Source organism: Camelus ferus, chromosome 9 (assembly GCF_009834535.1).
Source record: "Camelus ferus isolate YT-003-E chromosome 9, BCGSAC_Cfer_1.0, whole genome shotgun sequence".
Lineage (NCBI taxonomy): Eukaryota > Metazoa > Chordata > Mammalia > Artiodactyla > Camelidae > Camelus > Camelus ferus.
The window spans coordinates 15,522,406-15,546,892 of NC_045704.1; the positions used below are offsets into that span (position 1 = coordinate 15,522,406).

At 45.6% G+C, this 24,487-nt stretch overlaps 1 protein-coding gene across 1 annotated transcript in view; it reads left to right on the top strand.

The window, feature by feature from the left end:
* The window catches only part of OPA3 (outer mitochondrial membrane lipid metabolism regulator OPA3), a 32,870-nt gene extending 14,144 nt beyond the window's left edge, over positions 1 to 18,726 (top strand). The window contains exon 2 of the mRNA XM_006179416.3: positions 15,275 to 18,726. Within this exon, the coding sequence (XP_006179478.1) occupies positions 15,275 to 15,675 (401 nt within the window). The 3' untranslated portion in view covers positions 15,676 to 18,726. The remainder of the gene's footprint in view (positions 1 to 15,274) is intronic.
* The last annotated feature ends 5,761 nt before the right edge of the window (positions 18,727 to 24,487 follow it).

The following is a 24,487-nucleotide window of genomic DNA, read 5'->3' on the forward strand; positions in this document are numbered from 1 at the left end:
TGTTCATTAAGAAATATCTACCAAATATCTACTTCCAGGCAATGGGGATACAGCTGTTTATAAAGAGACCCAAGTCTCTGCTGCCCTTTAGAGTTGAGATTCTCCTGATAAGAGACAGATAGTAAATAAGAAAGTAAATATATCATGTGTTAGGTGGTACTAAGGAAAAGATGAAGCCAGAAAGAAGGATTAGGTGTAATAGGAGAAGGTACGTGCCCTATTAGAGTGAGTTTAGGAAGGCCTCTCTGAGGCGGTGATTGTTTGATTAGAGACTTGAGTCAAATGAGAAAGTATGGATGTTTGGAGAGGAGTGTTTCAGGCCTAAGGCACAGTAAGTGCAAAGACCCTAAGGCTAGCACATACCTGCCTGGTTCCAGGGACGGTGAGGAGGCCTGTGTGACTGGGGCAGAGGGTGATCTGAAGAGTAGGAGGTCAGAAGGGGAACCACGAAAGATCACTCCCCAGCCACTTTCCAGAGATGCATGATCAGGTATATTCTTCTAGGTATGCACATAGAAGGTTGTATACCCATTTTTGTCCCTCTGAGCTGCATATCTTGAAAATTGTTTTCAATCCCATGTTCTTTTTCATAGCAGTCGGTACTTAGTGTGGATGTACCGCATTCCTGCTGGTGGACATTAGGTTATTTCTGGATTATGCTCTCCCAAGGAATGCTGCCATCAGTATTCCAATCTGTGTGGCACTTGGCAGGCAGCCTTCATGCTGTGGTATGTGGAGTCACCCCATCCCTGCACCCACACAGGGATGGTTTTAAGGGAATCCTTTCCGGTGCTCTAACTTCACCTGACTTGCCTAAGGAATCTGCTGGGTTTCCTCCCTCCCTCCCTCCCTTCCTTCTTTCTTTCCCTTTCTGATGGCCGAAGAAAAGAAATTACAAGAGAAGTAAAGTATGAAGAGAAAAGCAAATCTCCTTCCCCATCCTGGTGATACAGTGAGGCATTGCCCCAGGTATAAAACAACCAGGGTAACTGTGGACAAAAGGGCTTCCATTGTTGTCAAGCAAATTTACTGTAGAACATTTGTCTAACAAGGGTCTCAGCAGAAATCTCAGGGCTGCTTGGAGGCCTAGGGTCTTCCAGGCCACTGTGCATCTGATCTGCTGCCACCAGAAACTCAAAGAGACAATGAGACAGTTGTCTAGTAATTTTATAATCTTGTGTATATGTTAAAGTCTTTGATGGATCTGGAATTTATTTTGGGTTTTAGATGTGAGGTAGGGATCCATCTTATTTCTTTCCTAGTTGGCTGTCCAGTTGTCCCAACAGCATTGACTGAATAAAGCATCTTTTTTCGCCAAGCTGACTTTTCACTTTTGGTCTCATTCTTTGAACATACCTCCCATAAGCATCTTCTCTATACCATGTCCTGTGCTGCGGGCTGTGGACACAGAGGTGAAACAAACCCTGTCCCTCCATCCATCCAACAGTCCTTGGAATCCTCTCCGTGCTGGGTCCTGTGCTTAGTGGTGAGGACACAGTCCTGCCCTCATGGGCCTCACAGTCCAGAGAAGGAGAGAGGCCTGTCTCCAGATGATCAAGAGTTGTCAGTGGGTTGGTGCTGGACTGGGGAAGCTGGGAGGGGACTTTAGCCAGCCTGTGGGTTCAGGGAGGGCTTCTGGGAGAAGGGGATGACTCAGAGGTCAAGGAGGGGTGAGCCAAAGTAGAAAGACAGAGGCACAAGTAATAGCATGCGTAAGGGTCAGGTTTTGAATGAGGGGAATCAGAGGAGGCTGGTGTGGTTGCAGTGTAGATGGTGGGTCTGCAAGTGGCAGGAGGAGAGACTGGATGGCCATCTGAGGACAGATCATACAAGGCTGTGTTAGACATTTGAGGGCAGCAGGGACCCCGTGTCATGGTTACAAAAGAAGTCAAGGACAACAAGGAATTAATATATTTGAGTTACTATTTTAAAAGAAAGCAGATTTCTACTTATAAAAGTAACACCTGCTCAGTGCAGAAGACCTGTCTAGTCTCTTTTCTGTGGTGCTGGTGTCCATTGTATATACATGTTCATAGGCACACACTTCTAGGAACTTCCCCCTCCAGTGCTCCTTGAAACCCACGTCTCTCCGTGTTTGTCTAGGAGGGGTGATGGTCTCACTCTGAACTTCTCCTTCAGCTCTTATTTACAGACTCCTAAGCTAATGGGCAAATGCATAAAAGCTCTGGATGTATATAGCTTCAGGCTCAGCTCAATCCAGGACCTCAGACAACGCCTGGAAGTCACCGTCCCATCCCTGGGCCCTGTGTTTCTCTGTGCTGTCCTCTTTCTCAGGCAGTCTTTCTCCTTTTGGGGACAAGATGACCTCTGTAGCTCCAGGTTCACATCCCACTCCCTAAGCAACCCCAGAGGAAGGAGAGGGCCTCTTCTCTGAAATTCCAGGAAAAAAATCCCAGGGCTGAATGCCAACATCTGAAGATGAGGGTAGGGTTGGTTTTACCTGAACAACATAAGAGAGCAGTAGGGGAGGGGCATCCCCAAAGGAGAGTCAGGAGAAGTTTCCAGAGAAAGAGGAGTGGATGTGGGGCCAGCAAACCCAGCAGATACCTACTTCACCGGGGCTTTAGAGAGGGAGAGGGAAGCGGGGAGGGGCCTCTGTGTTCTTGAAGAGGGGCGTGGGGGCCTGGGAACCACCAGGATGCCCTTGGCCTAGATCTTTCCCATCTCCCTGGGTGACCGAGATGCACTGCTGAGCAGAACCCCTTTCTGTACCTCAGTGGAAGGTGTGGTCTCAGTCCCAGCAACTCCAGCTAGCATCACTTGGGTTCAGGGCTGAGGTCAGGTGCACTCTTGACCTCTGTGCATTGGCCACCAGCCGCAGGCGAGGGACAGGCCTGTTTTCAGCATGGCAGAATCCCCTTGACTGTTCCTGGAGTACCCCTGGTTCACCCTCTCAATTTCCTATTGGGGAGGATAGCGGTTCTGGGAGTCCTCAGTTTATCCCCACTCTCAGAGGGCCTGGTGTGTGCCATCCCAGTCTCTTGGGTTCAGCTGCCTGCCACCCTGCCTCACCCCAAACCCACCCACCCACGGGTGCCTAGGTCCCCTTCCTGCTGGCTCTGTCAGTTACCTCTCAGCCATCTGCTTTTGGCCTCTGAGGCTGCTGTGACTTGCTCCTCTTCAGTCCATGCCACTCTGTTCCCGCTGTTTTTGGGGCTTCTGGCTTCTTTCCACCCGCCTGCCATCTTAGTGGGGCTGAGGGAAGAACAGAGTATTTAATCTAAACAGGCTTAACCAGGAATCCAAGGTCCAGGGTGGCTTGTTTGTTGATTTTTGGGGAGAAAAAATTTTAATGATCTGTTTTGGTTTTGTTTTGTTTTTTAAATTCACATGGTTTAGTGATCAGAAGAGTATGTAGGGGAAAGTCTCCCTCCACTTCTGTCCCCCAGGCACCCTGTTCTGCACAGAGGAAACCACTATTATCTTGTGTATTTTCCAGAAAAAAAAAACCCAAAAAACTACTGCGCATTCCAAGCAGATGCTGATTTGTGCCCTCTTTTTTTCCATGAATATAGCAAACAGTATACACTGCGCTAGTCCTCACTGCTTTTCACTGACCGTGTTATATGTTATCCTGGAGAGACTTACCTGTCAGCTCATAAAAAACTTTCTTACCCTCTATTTCACCTGCTGACAGAATTATTGTAATTTATGAGACTGTAGATAGTCTTACAGGGTCTTTCCTGGCTGTTTTATTGTCATCATAAATGATGCTGCAGGATTAATGTGTCAGCAAGCCTTTCACACCTGCCTGGGTGAGTCTGGCATCCACCTCCAGCAGCAGAATTCCTGACTCAAGGGTGTGCACCAGATTTACACTTGCGGCCGCCAAGGTTTGAGACTGTCCCTTTCCTCCAAGTCTGGCCACTTGGATGCTATTTCTTTTTTTATCTTTTTACTTTGAACTCAGTTTAGATTTACAGAAAAGTTGTAAAAATGGTCCGGAGAGTTCCTGCATACCTTTCTTTCCCTCAGCTTCCCTTGATGACAGCCTCTCAATGTAAACACTGTACAGTGAACAAACCCAGGAAATGAACATGACTGCAGCGCCGATGTCGCGACCACGCATGGCATTCAGACTTCGCCAGTTTTTCCACCCCTGTCCCAGGATCTCATCCAGTACCCCGCATTGCATTTAGTTGTCATATCTTTGTAGTCTCTCTTAATCCGTGCTAGTTTCTCGGTCTGTCTTTGTCTTTCATGACCTTGGCCCTTTTGGGGGAGACTGGTTAGTTAATTTTGTAGATAGTCCTTCAATTTATGTTTGCCTGATGCTTTCTTACAATTAGAAAGAGGTTCCACACTGTTGGCAGAAACAGCAGAACTACTGCTGTGTCCTCTCAGGGGACCACAGCAGGGCATTCACGATGTCAATCTGTCCAATTTCTGATCATGTTGACCTTGGTCACGTGGTTAAGGTGGTGACCACTAGGCTTGTCCAGGGTCAAGTTAGTGTCTTTCCCTTTACAGTTAATTTAATTTTGCCATGTATACAATTACCAAATCATTATGTTGTACACCTGAAATGAATAAAATACTATGTCAATTATACCTCAGTAAAAAGAAAATGAAACAAATCTCTTGGGGAAGATGCTTGGGGACTATGCAAATAGTCTGTTTCTCCTCAAACTTCTGTCCACTAATTTTAGCATCGATTTTAGATCTTGCCTGCAACAGTTATATTGTGGTATGATTCCAGTGTTGATTTTCCACTTCCCTCTTTCCTTTTCCATTTATTAATTGGAAGTCTGCTGTAAGAAGAGCTGTCGCTTCTTGTGGGCTGTTTTACCCCCGTCCCCAGTCATTCTGGGGAGGGGAAGGGGGTTCATGGAGGAAGTGGGGATCAGATCTAGGCTGGGCCTATTTCCAAGCCTGTGGTCTTGGCATTCTCCAGAGGGAAGAGGACCCACTGGGTATTGCTAATGGTGACCTCGTTTCCCAGGCCTGGAGGAGCAATTATAACTTATAACATTATAACGTAACTACAGTGGCTGCCCTTTATGGAAACCTCAATTTGGAGCCAGGCCAGTCCATCTTGATGGAACTCATGGTAAATTAAACCCTTTTTATAAAGAGTGGAACTGAGACTTGGAGGGCGAGGTTTGCTGTTTTGTGGAGGGGGGACAGATAGTTACTTTTTTAAGAAGAGGTACTGGGTTCAGTCCCCCAGTACCTCACGCATGCTAACCATGCACTCTACCACTTGAGCTATACCCTCTCTCCCTCCAGCAGTAACTCTTAAAACCGCAGGTTCTCTGGCAGGAGAATGAGGGAGCCAGAGGGAGTACGTGCTACCTTCATCTCTGGCCAGCAGGGGGAGTCAGAGACCCAGAGGCCCTTGAGGCCCCTGTTCCTGGGGAGGAGATTTCTCCACTGTGCTGGGCCGAGGCCAGGACAGCTGCTTAGTTCACCTGTTGTGTTTAGGGCCCCTTTCCACATCGGCCATAGAGAGCTTTCATCATTTCTGAGGGCCACTGTATAATCAGGGTTCACCTACAGAAAAGAGAAAACACTCCAGCTCTTTTAGAAGAGAAGATGGTTTTCAATATTTTATTATAAACATTTCCAAACATACAGCAACATTGAAAGAATTTTACATTGAACACCCACATGCCCACCATGAAGATTCTCCCAGTAACATCTTACTGTGCTTCCTTTACCACATTTTGGTTCATCAGTCCACCCCTCTATCTGTTGATCAGTCTGTCTTATTTTTGATGTATTTCAAAATAAATTAGGCAGAAAGCAATTAAATACAAAGAATGAGGCTTGCACAGTTACTGGAAGGCCTGGAGGAAATACCTCTCGCCTGGGCCTCTGGAAACAGCACTACAGAACTGACCCACCAGGGGAGCTGCTGCCTTTGAGGCTGCCTACTCGAGTGCTATGTTGAAGAACGTATCAATTTAATGCTATCCAGGGACCAGGAAGCCATAACACCCATGAAATTGGTGATAGGACACTGGAAGTTCACCTTGGAAAACCCTGATGTCCCTAACCTACCTTTGCCAACAGAACCCGGGCGAAGCTGCAGTTGGGGGCTATTTTACTCATGTCTCCTTGCACGTCCTGGGTGATGCATCTCATTGGCCGACTGTAACTCACATCCTGGGCCCATGTGGCAGGGAAGTTAGTGAAGCACCCTTTAGAGCTCTGCAGCCTCTCGGTACAGGAAGGCCCAGTCACGGGGGACTGTCATGTGCACAAACTGGGGATCATCTGCTTCTGGCAGTTGAGTTGTTTCCCACTTTCTTACCACTTTCACCTTCGCTGCCCAGAACATCCTTGAATGCTCATCTTTCCCCTCTTGGGTCTATTGCCTCTCAGGTGCTAGGAGGATGGCTAGGGGACAGGCCTGCAGCTCAGTGTGTTCACTTGCTAACAGAAGGAACTTCCCTCTGCCACAAGGAGAGCCCTGGGGAAGGGGTTCCAAAACTGCATGCTTCATCTTCCCTGACCACTGGGCCTTCATCCTTTCCCCTGGCAAGAGCTGTTTTGCAGACAAGGAGCCTAAGGCCCAGAAATATGAAGTAAATTACCCAAGGTGACACCACAAGAACGTATGGCCCATAACCTGTGGCCCAGATATGTGTGGCTGAGAACATTCCTGGAAAGAAATGGCCACTGGGTGACTCCAGGCCAAGTCCCTAAAGTGAAGGCTCAGGAAGGAAGAGGAGGGAGTCGGGGTTGGGAGGATGCCTTCCCTGAGCCTAGACCTTTTTCCTGTTGTATTTCCTGCGGTTGTCCTAATCTGACTTGGTATTATCCCCAGGGGATGACCAGGAACTCCTTCGTCTTGGCTGAGCAGCTCCAGTGGAAGGAGTATTAGAGCGCACAGCAGCTCCACCTGCCATTCTTGGGGTCAGGGCATGGCTGCCTCCATGTGGATCACCTGGGGGCCGGAAACAACTCAGCCGGGGCCTGGGCAGAACTGGGAGACGGGGCTCCCTGCCTGGGGGCGCCTTGGCCCCCTCCGCTCCTCACTCTGGTTTAGCTCTTATCTCCCATCTGGGGACCGCCCCTCATCTCCCGTGGTGTTTGTCCCTTCATCCGGCTGATGCCCACTCCTCTTCCTTCCTGGCTTGCTTAGTCTCTCCTGTTCTATTTTATTCTCTTCTGTTTCTTTTATTTTTTTATGACCTTATTGAGGCTCAGTTGACACACACTAAACTGCACACAGAAGTTTTGATAGACACGAACGCCCATGAAACCATCACCACAATCTAGAGAGTGAACATGCCCATCACCCCCAAAGTGTCCTTGTGCCTCTTGTCCTCCCAGCCCCAGCCCCCAACTCCCCCGATCCGCAGGCAACCACTAATCTGCTAGAGATTAGCTTGCATTTTCTAGAATTTTATATAGTTGGAATTAGGCATTTGTGAATTTAAATTTGTTTTCTTTAAAGAGATGCTGGTCATCATACACCACATTGATGCTGCAGTCTATGACCATAGATCTGCAGTTTTCAAACTCCTGTGTGGAAGCTGCCATACCCACTGCCCACCTCACTTGTTCATCTCCCCTCGGAAGATCCCAGCCTTCTAACCTCCTTACCCCTGCGCTTACCCCAGGGTTCCTGGCTCAGGGAGGGCAGACTTTAGAGAATGGCCACAGCAGGAGGCAGAGGAGAGAGGAGTGAGGGCTGGGTGGAGTGTGCCCTTGGTCCCATGACACTGGCTGCTGCAGGGTCCACCGCCCTGCGGGGTTCTCTCGGCGGGCACACACCCACTCTGCAGCAGCGAAGCTTCCCGAGACAGATCTAAAGGCTCCTCGGATGCCAACTGAGGTACTTTCTGTTTAGGTTCCTTAGAACCTGTCTTGTCCTCAATGAGGATTCTTCAAGTGACCCTGTCCCATGACCATAAAAACCTTTGGGTCACCAGATGGTGTCATGCACCACTCACATGCCTCTCGCCCCAAAAGTCACATGTAAATTCCCCTCTCATGAGTCCCGTCTGTCCTGCAGGGCAGCCCCTCGGGTGGCTGGTGCTCAGGGTGCACCCTGGATGGCTGAATGCAGAGCAGCTCCCTGGCTTGGCAGGTGAAGGAAGCTCCCCACTAAATGGGCCAGGCTAGTAGGGGGCAGGATGTTCCTCTGGTATCCAGATCTTTCTATAAATCTCTACTTCCTTTCTTGAAGAACAAGGTTATGAATTCCTAGAATCAGAACTGTGGTTCCAAGGATATGCAGTCAGAATTTTTTTCTTATTTTTAAAAATAGAAGAGCAATCCATGTTTATATAAGTAGAAAAATGTAAAAACACAGATAAGAAAAAAATATAGATAGAGCATTCCATACCCCAGCGCTCATGACCAACCAAAAGTTCTTATTTTTGATGTGTTTCTTTTGTTTATTGTTTCATTTGCCAAACCTTCCCTGAGTGTCCAGTCTCAGTCCATTTTTGTGCTGGATAGTGCTGGGGACACAGCAGTGCTATCCAAGGACTCAGAGTCTGTTGTGAGAGACAGACCTGTCCCTAGACACTGGTGGCCCCAAGTGGGCAGGGCTGAGCTGGGGTACCAGGAGGCTGGGAGAGCCCAGGGAGGGCTTCCTGGAGGAGGAGTCAACTGAGATGAGCCTGGGGCTAAGAGAGAACATGTATATAAAGAGAATACAAAATGTTTTGAAAACTGAAAATAATTCCACATGTATAGAGGACTGGTGGTAAAAGGTATGTTGATCACATGGGACCTTTAGGTCATTTTAAGAAGTTTGGTCTTTATCCTAGAGTCAGCAGAAGCCAGATGTTAAGCAGGAGAGTACCTTGATCTGATGCTGGTTTCAGTCTGGTGACTTCAGGTATGAAAGCTGCATGGGGACGAGGTGAGAGAGATCCAGGCCAGAGATCAGGGAGGTGGCGGGATCAGGGCAGAGGCCTGGAAACCCAAAGGCAGTACTTATATATTTCTGGCTTGGACAAGTTTTTTTTTGTTTTTTGTTTTAATTGAGTTGTAATTGACACAGCATTATATTAGCTTCAGATATAACACACAGTGGTTTGATATTTTTGTATATTGTAAAATGGTCACCACAATAAGGCTAGTTAACATCCATCAGCACATGTAGTTATAGAATTTTTTTTCTTGTGATGAGAACTTTTTATTCAACTATAGTCGCCATGCTGTACATTACGTCCCTGTGACTTACTTATTTTATAACCAGAAGTTTGTACCTTTTGACCCCCTTCACCTGTTTGGCCCAATCCCTTCATCCCACCTCTGGCAGCCACCAATCTGTTCTCTGTGACTATGAGCTTGAGGTTTTTGTTTGTTTTGTTTTGTTTTATTTTTACGTGTCTTTTTTTTGCTTTTACTATTTTTTTTTCAAATTGAAATGTAGTCAGTTTACTGTATTGTTTCAGTTTCTGGTGTACAGCACAATGTCTCTGTCATATATATACATATGTTCTCATATTCTTTTTCATTGTAGTTATTACAAGATATTGAATATAGTTTCCTGTGCTGTTTTGTTTTTAGATTCCACGAGTGAGATCATGTGGTATTTGTCTTTCTCTATCTGACTTACTTCACCTAGCAGAATGCCCTCTAATTCCATCCACATTGTCACAAATGGCAAGAATTCATTCTTTTTTATGGCTGAATAATATTCCATTGTGTATATAGTCCACATTTTTTAATCCATTCATCCATTCCATATCTTGGCTATTGTTAATAAGCTGCAGTGAACATGTGGGTGCATATATGTTTTTGAGTTAGTGTTTTTAATTTTCTTTGGATAAATACCCAGAAGTGGAATTGGTGAATCATATGGTAGTTCTACTTTCAATTTTTTGAGTAACCTCCATCATGTTCTCCATAGTGGCTGCACTAATTTACATTCCCACCAACAGTGTACAAGGGTTCCCTTTTTTCCACATCCTTACCGTCTCTTGCTGTGTCTTGCCTTTTTGGTAATAGCTGTTCTAACAGGTGTGAAGTGATAGCTCATTGTGCTTTTGACTTGCATTTCCCTGGTGATTAATCATGTTGAGTATCTTTTTAGGTACCTGTTGGCCATTTGTATGTCTTCTTTAGAAAAATGTCTATTCAGATCCTCTGCCCATTTTTAAATTAAATTGTTTGGAAGTTTTTACTATTGAGTTAAATGAGTTCTTTGTGTATGTTGCATGTTAACCCTTTATCAGATACATGATTTGCAAATATTTTCTCCCATTCTATATGTTGCCTTTTCATTTTGTTTCTGGTTTTCTTTGCTGTGCAGAAGCTTTTTAGTTTGACTTGGTGATTTTTGCTTTTGTTGCATTTGTTTTTGGTGTGAAATCCAAAAAATCTTAACCAAGACTGATATTAAGAAGCTTGTTGCCTATGTTTTCTTCTAGGAGTTTGATTGTTTCAGTTCATGCATTCAAGTGTTTAATCCATTTTGAGTTAATTTTTGTGTATGGTGTAAGATACTGGTCAGTTTCTTTTTTTTTTTAACGTATGGCTGTCTGGTTTTCCCTGTGCCTTTTATTGAAGAGACCATCCTTTCCCCATTGTATATTTTTGGCTCCTTTATCATAAATTAAAAATTGACCATATATGTGTGGGTTTATTTTGGGGCTCTCGATTCTATTCCATTGATCTTTGTGTCTGTTTTTATGCCAGTACCATATAGTTTTGATTACTATAGCTTTGTAATACAGTTTGAAATCAGGGTATGTGATGCCTCCAGCTTTGCTCCTCTTTCTCAAGATTACTTTGGCTACTCAGGGTCATTTGTGGTTCCATACAAATTTTAGGATTATTTGTTCTATTTCTGTGAAAAAGGCCATTGGAATTTTGATAGGGAGTGCATTGAATCTGTAGGTTGCTTTGGATGGTATGTACACTTCAACAATAATAATTCTTCAAATCCATGAACACAGTATATCTTTCCATTTATTTGAGTCTTCAGTTTTTTTCGTCAGTGTCATATAGTTTTCAGTATACAGGTTTTTTGCCTCCTTGGTTAAATTAATTCCTAGGTATTTCATTCTTTTTGATGCAATTATAAATGAGTTTTTTTCTTAATTTTTCTTTCTGTTAGTTCATTATTAGTGTACAGAAACAATTTTCTGTATATATGAATATATTTTAACTTTTTTTCAAAAGCCTTTAATTTTTTAAAAAAATTTTTTTAGGGGGTCATTAGGTTTATTTATTTATTTATTTATTATTAGGTTTTTGGTTTTTTTTTCCAGTGGAGGTACTAGGGATTGAACCCAGGACCTCGTGCATGCTAAGCATGCACTCTACCACTTGAGCTATACCCTCCCCCGTAATTTTCTGTATATTGATTTTGTATCCTGCAGCTTTACTGAATTCATTTATTAGTTCTAACAGTTTTTTGGTGGCATGTTCAGGGCTTTCTGTATATATGATGTCATCTGTAAATAGTGACAGTTTTATTCCTTTCTTTCCAATTTGGATGCCTTTTATTTCTTTTTCTTGCCTAATTGCTCTGGCTAGGGCTTCCAATACTGTGTTGAATAAAGTGGCAAGAATGGACATCCTTGTCTTGTTCCTGATCTTAGAGGAAAAGCTTTCAGCTTTTCACCATTGAGTATGACTTTAGCTGTAGGCTTGTCATATATATCCTTTATAATGTTGAGGCACATTCCCTCCATACCCACTTTGTTGAAAAGTTTTACCATAAATGGATGCTGAATTTTGTCAAATGCTTTTTCTTCATCTGTTGAGATGATCTTCTATATGATTTTTATCCTTCATTTTGTTAACGTGGTGTATCACATTGATTGACTTTTTAATCCTTGCATCCCTGGAGTAAACCCCACTTGATTAAGGTGTATGATCCTTTTAATGTGTTGTTGAATTCGGTTTGCTAGTATTTTGTGGAGGATTTTGAATCTGTGTTCATCAGGGATGTTGGCCTGTAATTTTCTTTTCTTGTGGTGCCCTTGTGTGGTTTTGGTATCAGGGTAATGCTGGCCTTGTAAAATGAGTTTGACAGTGTTCCCTCCTGTTTTTTGGAAGAATTTGAGATGGATTGGTATTCATTCTTCTTTGAATGTTTGGTAGAATTTACCAGTGAAGCTGTCTGGTCCCAAATTTTTGATTTTTTGTAAGTTTTCAGTTGCTAATTAAGTCTTCTTACTGGTAATTGATCTGTTTAGATTTTCTGTTTCTTCATAATGCAGTCTTAGAAGGCTGTATGTTTCTAGGAATTTATCCGTTTCTTCTAGATTGTCCGATTTGTTAGCATATAATTGTTCATAGTAGTCTCTGATGATCCTTTGTATTTCTGTAGTATCGATTGTAACTTCTTCATTTCTGATTTTATTTATTTTCTTTCTCTTTTTTGTCAGTGAGTCTAGCTAAAAATTTATCAATTTTGTTTATATTTTCAAAGAACCAGCTTTTAGTTTCATTGAGCCTTTATATTGTCTTTTTAGTTTCTATTTCATTTATTTCTGCTCTGTTCTTTGTCATTTCCTTCCTTCTACTATCTTTGGGCTTCATTTGTCCTTTTTCTAGTTCCTTGAGGTATAAAGTTAGGTTTATTGAGATTTTTCTTCTTCCTTGAGATCGGTGTTTATCACTATGAACATCCCTTTCAGAACTGCTTTTGCTGCATCCCATGAACTTGGGTATATTGTATTTCATTTTCTTTTTTCTCAAGGTATTTTAAAAATTTCTCTTTTGATTTCTTCATTGACCCATTTGTTGTGCAGTAGCATGTTGTTTAATCTTTACATATTTGTGAATTTTCCAGTTTTCTTCTTGTAATTGATTTCCTACTGTTGTGGTCAGAAAAGATGCTTGATAAGATTTCAGTCTTCTTAAATTTGTTAAGACTTGTTTTGCAGCCTAACATATGACTCCAAAGGCCTTGTTGCGGTGTATTAAGCCTGGCCCTGACTGAGAAGGTTTCGTATCATCTCATTTAGTCCGTTTAGCAATACTCTCCTGTGGGTGGGGGGGTCCTTATTTGAAGAACTAAGGCTTAGGGAAGAATACCCCCTTGCCCACAGCCAACTGGCGTGACTTCGACACAGGAGGCAAAAATATACAGTGGAGAAAAGACATTATCTTCAACAAGCGGTGCTGGGAAAACTGGACAGCCACATGTAAAACAATCCCATCAGACCATTCCCTCACACCATATACAAAAACTAACTCAAAATGGTTTAAAGACCTAAATGTAAGGCCTGAAACCATAAAACTCCTACAGGAGAACAGAGGTGGAACACTCTTTGACATAAATTGTAACAATATTTTCTTGGATCAGTCTCCTAAGGCAAAAGAAATGAAAACAAAACTAAATAAATCGGACCTAATGGAACTTTAAGATTGCAAACAAGTGGCTGGATGACAAGACCATTCCCAGTTGTGATAGGTGCTCTGAAGGCAATTCACAGAGTGATGGGAGGTCAAAGAGGGGACACTGGTCAGAGCTAGGACGGGGCCTGGATAAGGACAGCAGAAGGGGGCGTGGAAGAGGCACTCCGGCTGGGGGATGGACGACTCAGAGCAGAGCGGCTGTCATTGCCAGGTGGCAGGACCCCAGGTGGACCCCACGGAGACCTGATGCTAGGACCTCAGTGTGGGAGGGGTCTCCACAGCCTGGCTCCCAGGGACCCCACCACATCGGATCTACGTAACAACTAGTAGCAACAGTAGCCACAGCAGCTGGCAGTTACTGAGAGGGGACCCTGGGTACTCTCCTCCGATCTGACCGCCAGCCCCGGGCAGAACTCCGCAGTTTTACTGCTTTAAAAATTTTTTTTAATTTTACTCCTTTAAAAAAATTGAGAAGTTATATACCCTCTAGTGCATTTTCAAGTTGACAATTAAAACTTCGTAAGTTCAAGTTGATGCAGAGGATATAGTTTCTGGTGTGTTAACGAATACTGACATTTTCAAACATCCAGTGAGTCCTTTTTTTGTAGTATCTAGTGCAATCCACACACTCGTGATTCGGTGCCTGCTGATGTCTGGCATATTATTGTTAATTTTTTTAATGGAGGTAGGGGGGATTGAACCCAGGACCTTGTGCATGCTAAGCACATGCTCTACTGCTGAGCTGTACCCACCCACCCCAATGTCTGGCTTAGAAGAAAAAAAATGAACACGTTCTTCTTTTAGTCAGAAATTTTACCTTGTTCCTTTTGTCCTTAAACTTGTATTTACAGTTCCTTTCCCCATGGAATTCTGTCTGATGAATGATGTATCAGCAACCAAAATATGTACAGAAATTCAAATTTTAATTTGTTAAATTTCCTGTGACCATAAAGTTCTGAATATTAAAATGTTTTCTTCTGGATTGAACTATGGTTAAACTTATTAGTGCACAATTAATTTAAAACATTTTCAGTATTTTGAATTCATGGATAATGATTAAACATTAAAAGTAAAATGATATGTTGGAAATGAGTCTCCAAATGGGCTAGAATACAATAATGTCATGTGTCCTTGGATGAATGGCAACTATTACAGAAGTGAGTCAGGCTTCAGCCTCAATTCTACCTTGGTTTCTAAGACAAATGCTGAGACCTTCCTTCACAGAGGAGCAGCTAGGCAAGGAAGGTTTTGTTCCAGCAGCACCAGTCACCTCTGAGCTTCTTCCAAGGTATGTGCCCAAAGCCTCACCATAAAGAGCTCACAACTCCTAGCTCTATCTTCAAGGTTGGTGAAAATCTAGGATGGGAGCCACCCGATTTGCAAAGAGGATTGGTTATCCAGCGCTCACATGCTTAGCATCGGTTCCCACATATCAGCCACCTTTTCTTTGGATCCAGGAGGTCCCCCTCCACTGCAGCCCTAATTCTGCATTTGGGGAAGATTTGGAAAGAAAGGAGGTCCTCCTTTTCCCTGGGAAGTGGAAGGAGCGATGGTGCCAGGGCAGGTGGCTTGAGGGAAGAGCAGAGGGGGCTGATCTTCTGGTAAGGGGGCTGATCTTCTGGTAATTGACCCTTTTTTTACACCTTCCCAGGACTTTGTGCCCTGGGAGCTTCTAGTGGCCTTCCAGGGGCTTGGTCCCCAGTCTGAGGACCTCCCATCTAGGCCAGAGTTTCTCATTCCTGGCAGCTTGGCAGAATCTTCTGGGAGATTTAAAAAGATGCCCTCAGGGTCACCCTACGCCTGGTGACTGGCACGCCTGGGGCCATGCAGGTGCGGATCTTATTCCGAGTGCCCCCTGGTGACTCTGGCTGCCATGTCCCCATTTCTCCAACCTGGACACCAAGGCGTGGAGGGGCGGGGCTTGCAGGGGGCTCCTGGCGCACCACCTGACCCCTCTCTTCCCCTGCAGTGTACCACTGGGTGGAGATGCGGACCAAGATGCGCATCATGGGCTTCCGGGGCACGGTCATCAAGCCGCTGAACGAGGAGGCGGCCGCCGAGCTGGGCGCTGAGCTGCTGGGTGAGGCCACCATCTTCATCGTGGGAGGCAGCTGCCTGGTGCTCGAGTACTGGCGCCACCAGGCGCAGCAGCGTCGCAAGGAAGAGGAGCAGCGCGCCGCCTGGACCGCAATGCGGGACGAGGTGGGCCACCTGGCGCTGGCGCTGGAGGCCCTGCAGGCGCAGGTGCAGGAGGCGCCGCCACAGGGCGCCCTGGAGGAGCTGCAGGCGCAGATGCGAGAGGTGCGCACCCAGCTCCGCGCCCAGGACCCACCATCCACATCCCGGGCAGCGTCCACATCCAAGGAGTAGAAGTCTACTGAAGCATGAACTTAGGCAGTATGCCCTGACGTGGCCTTCTCCCTGCACTACCCCAGCCTGTGCTGGCCCAGTGGAAACCACAGGATCTTGATGGAACTTGGATTAGGTCACCTCCCACTGACCAGTGGTACCTTCCACTGGGACCAGCCCCCAGCAGGCAAAGCGTTTGTTCCAAAATAGCCCCCTCAGTCTCTGGCTCGTTGGTACAGTGCACAGTGCTCATCTCCACCCCCACTCCTCACAGACCTGTGAGGTCCCAGCCTGCTGGACCACCTGATCATTCTTCCCGCAGAAGAAAAAATGGAACCAGACTTCAGCCAAATCAACCTCAGTCCCCCATTTACCTGACAGTGTTACCTTTTTCTGGGATGATCATCCTTTATACCGGAACACCTCCTTCCCTTTGTAAGTCGGTACAGACTGTTGTGAGGAAACAAACGCAGTGCCAGTGAACTATCTCCCTCACCATCTAAGGTGGGCTCTTCTCCCTCTTTCTTTGAGGGAGAAGAAAAAAGGGGATCCTGGCTTCAATTAATCCATCAAATATATCTTTCCCCTTAACCTGATCTGTGGTACCTTCCCCTGAGATGCCCAAATGGAATATTCCAACAGAACCCAGTCATCCTTCAGTCTGTAGCACAGCCCACTGGAATGGCTGTGTGGGGGGTCTTCTCCTGGCCCTCCCAGCCCCCCTTCTGCTGGAAACATTGATCCTGCCTAGGGCTAATCTGTCTTGCAGCCTCGGCCCCCTGTTTCCTTGCCCTCAGTCTCTGGGCCCTTCCTACCTTCCGCACTGTCTTGAGTAGCTGCTCTCAGGGGGCTACCGGCTGTGGACTAGATGATCACGTCCTCCATGTTCCGTCCAAATCTATGGATCTGTGTACCCTTGCCCCTCTCCCCCGGGGCTCTGGACTGGCCGAGCAGTCCCCCTTCATGCAGTGGTGCCCTCCTGCCTCTGTAGCCCCAAGGCCCCCCTGCATCCCACTGGGCTAAGCCACCAGTCGGTCTTACCTTCTTTGTTAATTTCCACAAACTCTGTGGCTTAAAGCAATAGGAGTTTATTCTTTCACAGTTCTGGAGGCCAGACATCTGAAGTCAAGGTGTCGTGAGGGCCACGCCCCCTCCGAAGGCTCTAGGGGAGGAGCCTTCCTTGCTGTTCAGCTTCTGGTGGCTTCCGGCCTTCCTTGGCTTGTGGCCGCGTATCTCCAGTCTCTGCCTCCATCTTCACGTGGCCTTCTCTCCCTCTCTGTCTCTTCTAAAGATTCCTGTCATTGGATTAAGGGCCCACTCAAAATCTAGGATGATTTCACTTCAACTGTAACTTAATTACACATACAAAGACCTTTTTTCCAAATAAGCTCACGTTCAGGTTCCATGGGTTGGATGCGGACACCCCTTCTGGTGAGCCACCATTCAACCCACCACGCCTCCTGCCAACCCCGTGGGTCATTTGGGGAACCATGAGGATGAGAGGAATGGTCCAGGAACCACCCATCACTGCCTGATTTCTCTTCCTGGGCTCACCTCTGAAGGCGGAAGGGCGGGGTGGTGATCTGGGCCCCACCAGTCTGTATTCTCTCTTTGAAACTATAGATATTTCCTAATTAAAAGAGCCCTGGAGTGAGGAAATCATCTGAGAATCATGATATGGCTCTTCAAATGGGTATAAGGCTCATTAAAGTTAGGAGAGAAGCTGAGAGAGTTCTGATGAGGGTGAGTGGTGGAGAGTCATCCAGTGAACTCTTTCCCAGATGGGGACACTGAGGCCCAGGGGAAGAGAGGGACTTGCCCAAGGCCATGAAGCCAGTGAGGTGATGAAGAAGTGAGAGCAGAGTCTAGAGCACCGGGAGGGACGCAGGGAGGATACAGGGCGAGGAGGAGGAGGAGGAGAGGGAGGCAGGTTACTGGGGATAGGGGCAGAGGCTCCCAGACTCAGCACTGATAGTGGGGAGTGGGGGCCTCCATGTTCTATCAGAACAGCCCCAGATCACTCCCAAGATCTTAGCTTGTAGTGAACGGGGTTAGATCCATTCCACGTGGGCCCGTTTCCTAGCAGCTGCAGGTGAAGGGAGAGGGGGAGGCTGACTCTCACTTCCTTCCTCCCTCATCTCACTTCCCCAGGGGATTGAAAATGATTTGGATACAAGACCTACTCAGATAGAAAACCAAGACACTGGAGTTCTGAAACAGCACCTTAATTCCTTCTAGAAGAGCCTTCTCTGATGTGGAGGGAGCTGAGGAGGTTGGGTCCCAGGTGGGAGTGTCTTTAAAGTTGGAAGTGACCTGAGTGGATTAAGTGGTGAGGGGAGAAAAGGCAAGAGACAGAGCTACACTGTGTGAAGGGGTGATTAATGGAGCCAGATGAGCAGGCCCAGTGCCTGTTTCCATGATTACCCCTGGGGGTCCACTCTGGCACTGAGACCTCTCTGGAGCATGGGTTGCTGGAGCCCAGGGACTGCCCACCCTCTCCCCATCATCGGGTCAATAAGGTGTGGTCATTATCATAGTTGTTGGAGATTCTTGAGCTCTGGTTAGGTGCTTGGCACTGTTCTAAGTGCTTTACATAATCCCTCAAACATTATTTTCTTTGTTTTCTGGATGAGGAACCTGAGGCACAGAGAGGGAAAGTCAGCTACCCAAGGTCACAGAGGCAGGGAGGAAGCAGAGGTGAGGTATGAAGATGAGCGCCTGGGTCCGAGCTCCTGCGCTGTCCTGACCCTAAGGCAGTGCTACTGTCACATCTCTGGGACTCAAAACTCAGCCCTGCCGTGTGCCTACGTGGGACGAGACCTTGCGGGATGCATCCACTTCACCCACTGGGTGGGGGTGGGATGAGGGTGTGTGGAAGTGGAAAGGATCCCCTCTCCAAATGCCTGAGGCCAGAGGATGCTTCAGCACTCTGGTTTCCTACTAACTAAAATTTTGTGTACATTCGCGACGTGGGGAGAGGGGTTAGAATAAATGTGGAATTCAAGTTGTTTGTCTTCAAGTTGCTGCATTTTTTTCCGTATTAAAAAAAGATCTCTGTTAACCCTAGAAAAATGTTCGTCGTTTATTATTTCACTCAAGAAACCGTCACCGAGGTGCCCACCATGTTTTCTGCCACATTCTGTGTTAGTGCTAGGGTCCCAGCCATGACTGAGACAGCCCCAACCCTGCCCTCGTGGGCTCACAGTCCGGTGGGGGGACAGATGCATACACAGACATTTCTTTTCCAACGTTACATGTCCTGTCCCACCGTTATTTGGGAAGAAAGGGCCAGACTGAATCCAGACTCCTCCTCTCCTGAGGGACTCAGTGCTTTCAGAACAGAAACTCATTCACACTGGCTCACAAAACCTCAACTGATGTCCCAAGGGCTCTGCCTCTCCCATCTCCTGGCAGGCGCAGTTGTCCCCTGTGTTAATTTCCCTACTGGGCTGGCTCTTGCCTGGGGATAGCCACCCCAGGGGGAAAGGGACTTCATAAAGCCCTCGCCTGATCCATTGGCCCATACGGTCGTCTCTGTGCTGGCCACTATAATGCTGTGTGGCCAGGTCGGGGTCCCCCCGCCCCAACAGACAGAGGGCATGTCCAAAGGAGACTCAAGTGAGCATCATCTGCCTGCTCGCTGGAGAAATGTTTACTGAGCACTTGCTGCGCACCTGGCCCCATTCTAGTGGCTGTGAACTAGCCAGGACTAGACAAGGTCACCATCACGGGGAGCCGACTTCTAGTGCAGGAGTCAGACCATAAAGAAGAAAAAAAACTAATCCAGTGTTTGGTTGATGAGAGCTGAGAAGAAAAAGCGTTCAGGAGGAATGAGGATGACTGATTTAGATCAGGTAGTCAAGGAGGAGGCGACATTTGAGAGGAGCCCTGAGGGCAGCTGCCAGGGAGAGAGAAAAGGTTATTGTATGGACAAAGGCCCTGCGGCAGGTGTGTGGTCGGCCTGCTCCTGGAACAGCAAGAGGTCCTGCTGTCAGAAGAGAGCAGAGGTTAGCGGACTCAGGCCATGGGCTGCCTGTCTTTGCAAATAGGGGCTTAACTGGAAGCCGCACCCATTGTTTCTGTATTTTTTATGGTGCTTCTGCACGGCAATGGCAGAGTTGAGTCATTTCTGATAAATACCATGTGGCCTTTGAAGATGAAAATATTTACTATCTGGCTTTTTATGTGAAGAGTTTACTGACCCCTGGAACAGAGTAAACAAGGGGAGAAAGATGGGCAACGGGGACAGGAAGACAAAGGGCGGCCGCCTTGCCTCAGTTGACACAACTCTGGAGGGTCTTACCAGCTCCGGGCGCCCCGTAGAATCGACCCTTGCACCTGAAGAGCACTTCAGCTCCTCCTGCCCAGCCCTGCTCCCGTCACTCTCTACCCACAGGGGCTACTTCCTGGAGATGCAGCAATAACCCTGCTGTCTGCAGATCTCAGAATCTCCATCTCAATCTCCAGCAGTGAGGCACAATGAGACAGAGTCTATATAATCCACAATATACGTGTTTATCTAATAATTCACAATTCACCCTATATATGTAGGATAAAATAGCATAATTTATGCATTATGTGACATAGTATGTAATGGAATATAAAAATGTTTTATGTAATATATCACATAACATTATATACTATATGTTGTGTGTGTGTATTTAGCATTGGAATTAAAATTTCACTGAATAATTACACTTAATATGTGCAATGCAGTCTGAGACTTCCTGCTTTATCGTATTTCATTTCATGCAGAAAAACTATATATATGTATCATATATACCTAATATGTATTTTAAACATATAAAACCCACTTTGTGTGTTATGTAACATCACATATTATATATCTTTGTTAGAACCAAAGTTTCACTTAACAATAATTGCCCTTACCATGTGTGATGCACTCTGTTGCTTTCTGTTCACTTTTATTCTATTTTGTAAAGAAAAGCACACACCTGTTTACATATTATACAAACCTACATAAAGTGGGCTGCCTTGGGCCACGGTGAAGACTTTGGCTTTTACTCTGGGGTGAGGTAGGAGCCACCAGACGGCTCTGACAGAGGAGGGATGTGAACTGACTTAGTTTTAACAGGATCGTCGGACAGACTATGGGTGGGAAAGGTGGAAGTCGCCAGTCCAGTGACGAGTTGACTGTGATTGTCCAGGAGGGAGTTAATGGTGGCTGGACCAGACAGAAACAGCAGAGGTAGGGAGAAGTGGGATTCTGGGCATATTAATATTTCAAAGATGGAGCAGACAAGATTTGGTGAGTGATGGGAGGTGGGGAGTCGATGTTCAAGATTTTTGCTCAGTGCGTCGAGAAGGGACACGCTGGTCCTGAGATGGTGCGGCTGCAGCAGAACCAGTGTGAGATGCTGATAGCCCTGCCCTTCCCTACCCCCTGGTCACCTCAGATTTGGGTGCACTTTGACAGGCTTTGATTATTTGTTCTGAATTGTAGTCAGCAGGGGGCTGGAAAGACAGTCCTGGGGTTTCTCCTCATGCTGTGTAACTGACATTCTTTATACCTCACCAACTCCTCCATCAGGGAAACTTCCTGGTGTTCATTTGGGACATCTTGGAGGAAGGAGGCAAATGGAGGTGGCAGGCTTGGATGTGGGACTCTGGTTTTAGGGCTCCTCTCACCCCCAGAATGGCAGTGCCCAGGCCAGGCTCCCTTTGGATAAGGGCTGATATGGACCTGGGGGGCACCGTGGGCTCCATCACATTCAGGATGCCCGCCTCACTCGGAGGGCATATCCATGTGCCTTGGTACTTTTTTTTTTTTTTTAACTGCATGGTCTCTTCCTAAAGTTCAGCTGTTTCAGAGAAACCAAAGCCCCCTCCCTGGAAGGAATCCTGTCTCCAGTTTGGGGGAATGTTGGCAGAACTCTTTCAGGAGTGGTCTGGCCACGCCAAGTCCTACCTAAGATCCCCCTTTGTGTGCTTGGTCGCTGTCCACCTCTTCCCTCTTGTGACAGTGAGCAGTCTGCACGTGCCTCTCTGGCCAGCATGAGCATTTCCTTGGGGAGATGTCAAGAGCAGAAAAGACTGAATATATTAAAAACTTTTATAGTTTATATAAAAATGCTCCCTAAAAGCTCTGCAGTGACAGAGGAACTGTCAACACTTGCAATGATCAAACTTAAAAAATTTTCAACCCAAAACAAGTGCACGGTGGAATTTCATCCTTCTTTTAATTTGTGTTTTCTTGTTTACCTGTAGGTGGAGCATCTTTTCAGCCATTTATTGGACATTTGCAGTGCTTTTGGAAAATGCCTGTTTTCACTATCTGTGAAATTAATGTTTGTTTCTGGAGTGTTTTGACCTACTGAAGTTTTTGCCTTTTAAAGTAACCAAATCTATTAGCCATTTTTCCTGCAAGCATTTCTTTTTTCTGCCTTTATTTGAAAAGGGCTCCATTACCCTGAGAATTGGTATCGCCAACTCTACCTTCTAATATTTTTATTGAGGTTTTCTTTGTGCTTAAGTCATTCACTGAGATTGTGTTGCATTGCGTTTTGATTTTTGACAAGTTTAAGTTCAGAAACTGCCTTCTTCATTTTCCAAATGTACTGGTGGCTGACGTCTCCAAGTACATGGAACGGTCCATACTTCCCCTCCTCACCTGAGACCGGACAGCAGCATCGCTCTGTTCCCTGGACACAGCACCTCTTTCTCCATCCTGTCCTGTCAACTGTTTGTCCGTCCTTCAACCAAAACCAAGTCTTTTGAACAAGAGCTTGAAAATATTTTTTGGTTTCTTCTAGGCAACTGGTAGTACCGTTTTTATTTTCAAACCGTAATCAGGTTTGTCCGTTTGTTTATTTAATGGAGGTACTGGGGATTGAACCCAGTACCTCGTGTATGCTAAGCATGCGCTCTATCACGGAGCTATACCCTCCCCCGCTCATATTGAGTCTTTTCTTTTTTCTTTTTAATTTTAACCATTCTGGTTAGTATGTAGTGATATCTTATTGTGGTTTTTTTAAATTGAAGTATACTCAGTTACAATGTGTCAGTTTCTGGTGTACAGCACAATGTTTCAGTCATACATATGCATGTATTCGTTTTCATATCCTTTTTCATTATAGGTTATCATTGTGGTTTTAATTTGTTTTTCTCTGATGAGTAGTGATGTTGAGCATCTTTATATGTACTTATTGGCCATTCTCATCATCTTCTTTTGCGAAGATACTAATCGCATCTGTTAATACAATTGTTTGATGAGAATTGTATCTGTCGAAGCCTTTTGTCCCTTGTATTAGTTTCAGGTGGCTGCTGTGACAAATGACCCCACACTTGGGGCTTAAAACAATACACATTTGTTCTCTTACAGTTCCTGAGGCCATAAAACTGAAATCAGTATCACTGGCTGAAATCAAGGTATTGGCAGGGCTGTGCTCTCTCCCAAGGCTTGAGGGGGAGAATCTGTTCTCAGCTTCTTCCAGCTTCTGGTGGCTCCAGGCTTTCCTTGGCTTGTAGCTGCATCACTGTAGTCTCTGTCTCCATCTTCATGTGGCCTTCTCCTCTGTGTGTCTGTCTTGTCCTCTTCCCCCTCATATAAGGACACTTGGCACTGGACTGAGGGCCTACTTGGGTAATCCTGGGTGAGCTCATCTTGAGATCCTTAAATTAATCACATCTGCAAAGACCCTTTTGCCAAAAAGACCACATTCACATGTTCCAGGGATTTGGGGGTGGACATCCCTTCAACCTACCACAGTGATCAAATCTCCCCCTGCCTCCTCTCATAAGGATACTTTGGGTTGCATTTATGACCCACAGGGATAATCCAGGATAATTCCTCTTCTCAAGATCGTTAACTTCATCACATCTGCAAAGTCCTTTTTGTCGTATAAAGCAAGTTTCTCGAGATCTGGGGACTGGGATATGGGCACTTTTGGGAGCCACTCTTTAATACACTGCATCCACTTTTTTTTATTCTTCAGTCTTTCACTAGTGATTTGTAGGTGCTTTCAAAGAATCTGCATACTACCCTTTTGTCTGAGATGGGGATACTTTTTGGAAAACTTCTTGTCAGAGCCTCAGGGTAAGAAGACTGGCATGGGGGGGGGGTGTGTGTGATCGTTGCTTCCCTGATGGTCCTGAGTGGGCTCAGCATGTTTTCAGCTGTTTACTGGACATTTGAACTCCTGTGAGAAGTGCCTGCCTTAGTTGTCCTCAGTGCTTGCTTGTGGGGTCTTCTGTCCTTTTCCCAAATTTTTTTGATTTTTAATAAGCCAGATTTTCCCATCTTTTCTCTTATGGCTCTTCCTTTTCCTCCCTTGTCTGGGAAGAGCTTCTTTGCCCCAAATTATAAGCATCCTCACCCTTAGAGGACGGGATGACTATAACCCCCATTTTGCAGAGGAGGAAACTGGGGCACAGAAGAAATTAATCTCTTCCAGTTCACATTTCTTAGGTTCCAGGAGCTGTGAGGAGGATTTTACAAGAATTGTATCTTTTTTTTTTAATGAAGTATAGTTGATTTATAATGTTTTGTTAGTTTCTGGTGTACAGCATAGTGATTCAGTTATACAGATATATATTCTTTTTCATATTCTTTTTCATTATAGGTTATTACAGGCTATTGAATATAGTTCCCTGTGCTATAAAGTAGGGTCTTGTCATTTATCTATTTTATATATAGTAGTTAGTATCTGCAAATCCCAAACTCCCAATTTATCCCTCCCCACCCCCTTCCCCCCGGTAACCATAAGTTTGTTTTCTATGTCTGTGAGTCGGTTTCTGTTTTGTAAATAAGTTCATTTGTGTCCTATTTTTATTTTATTTTTTATTTTTTGCAGGTAAAGCAATTTTATTTCAC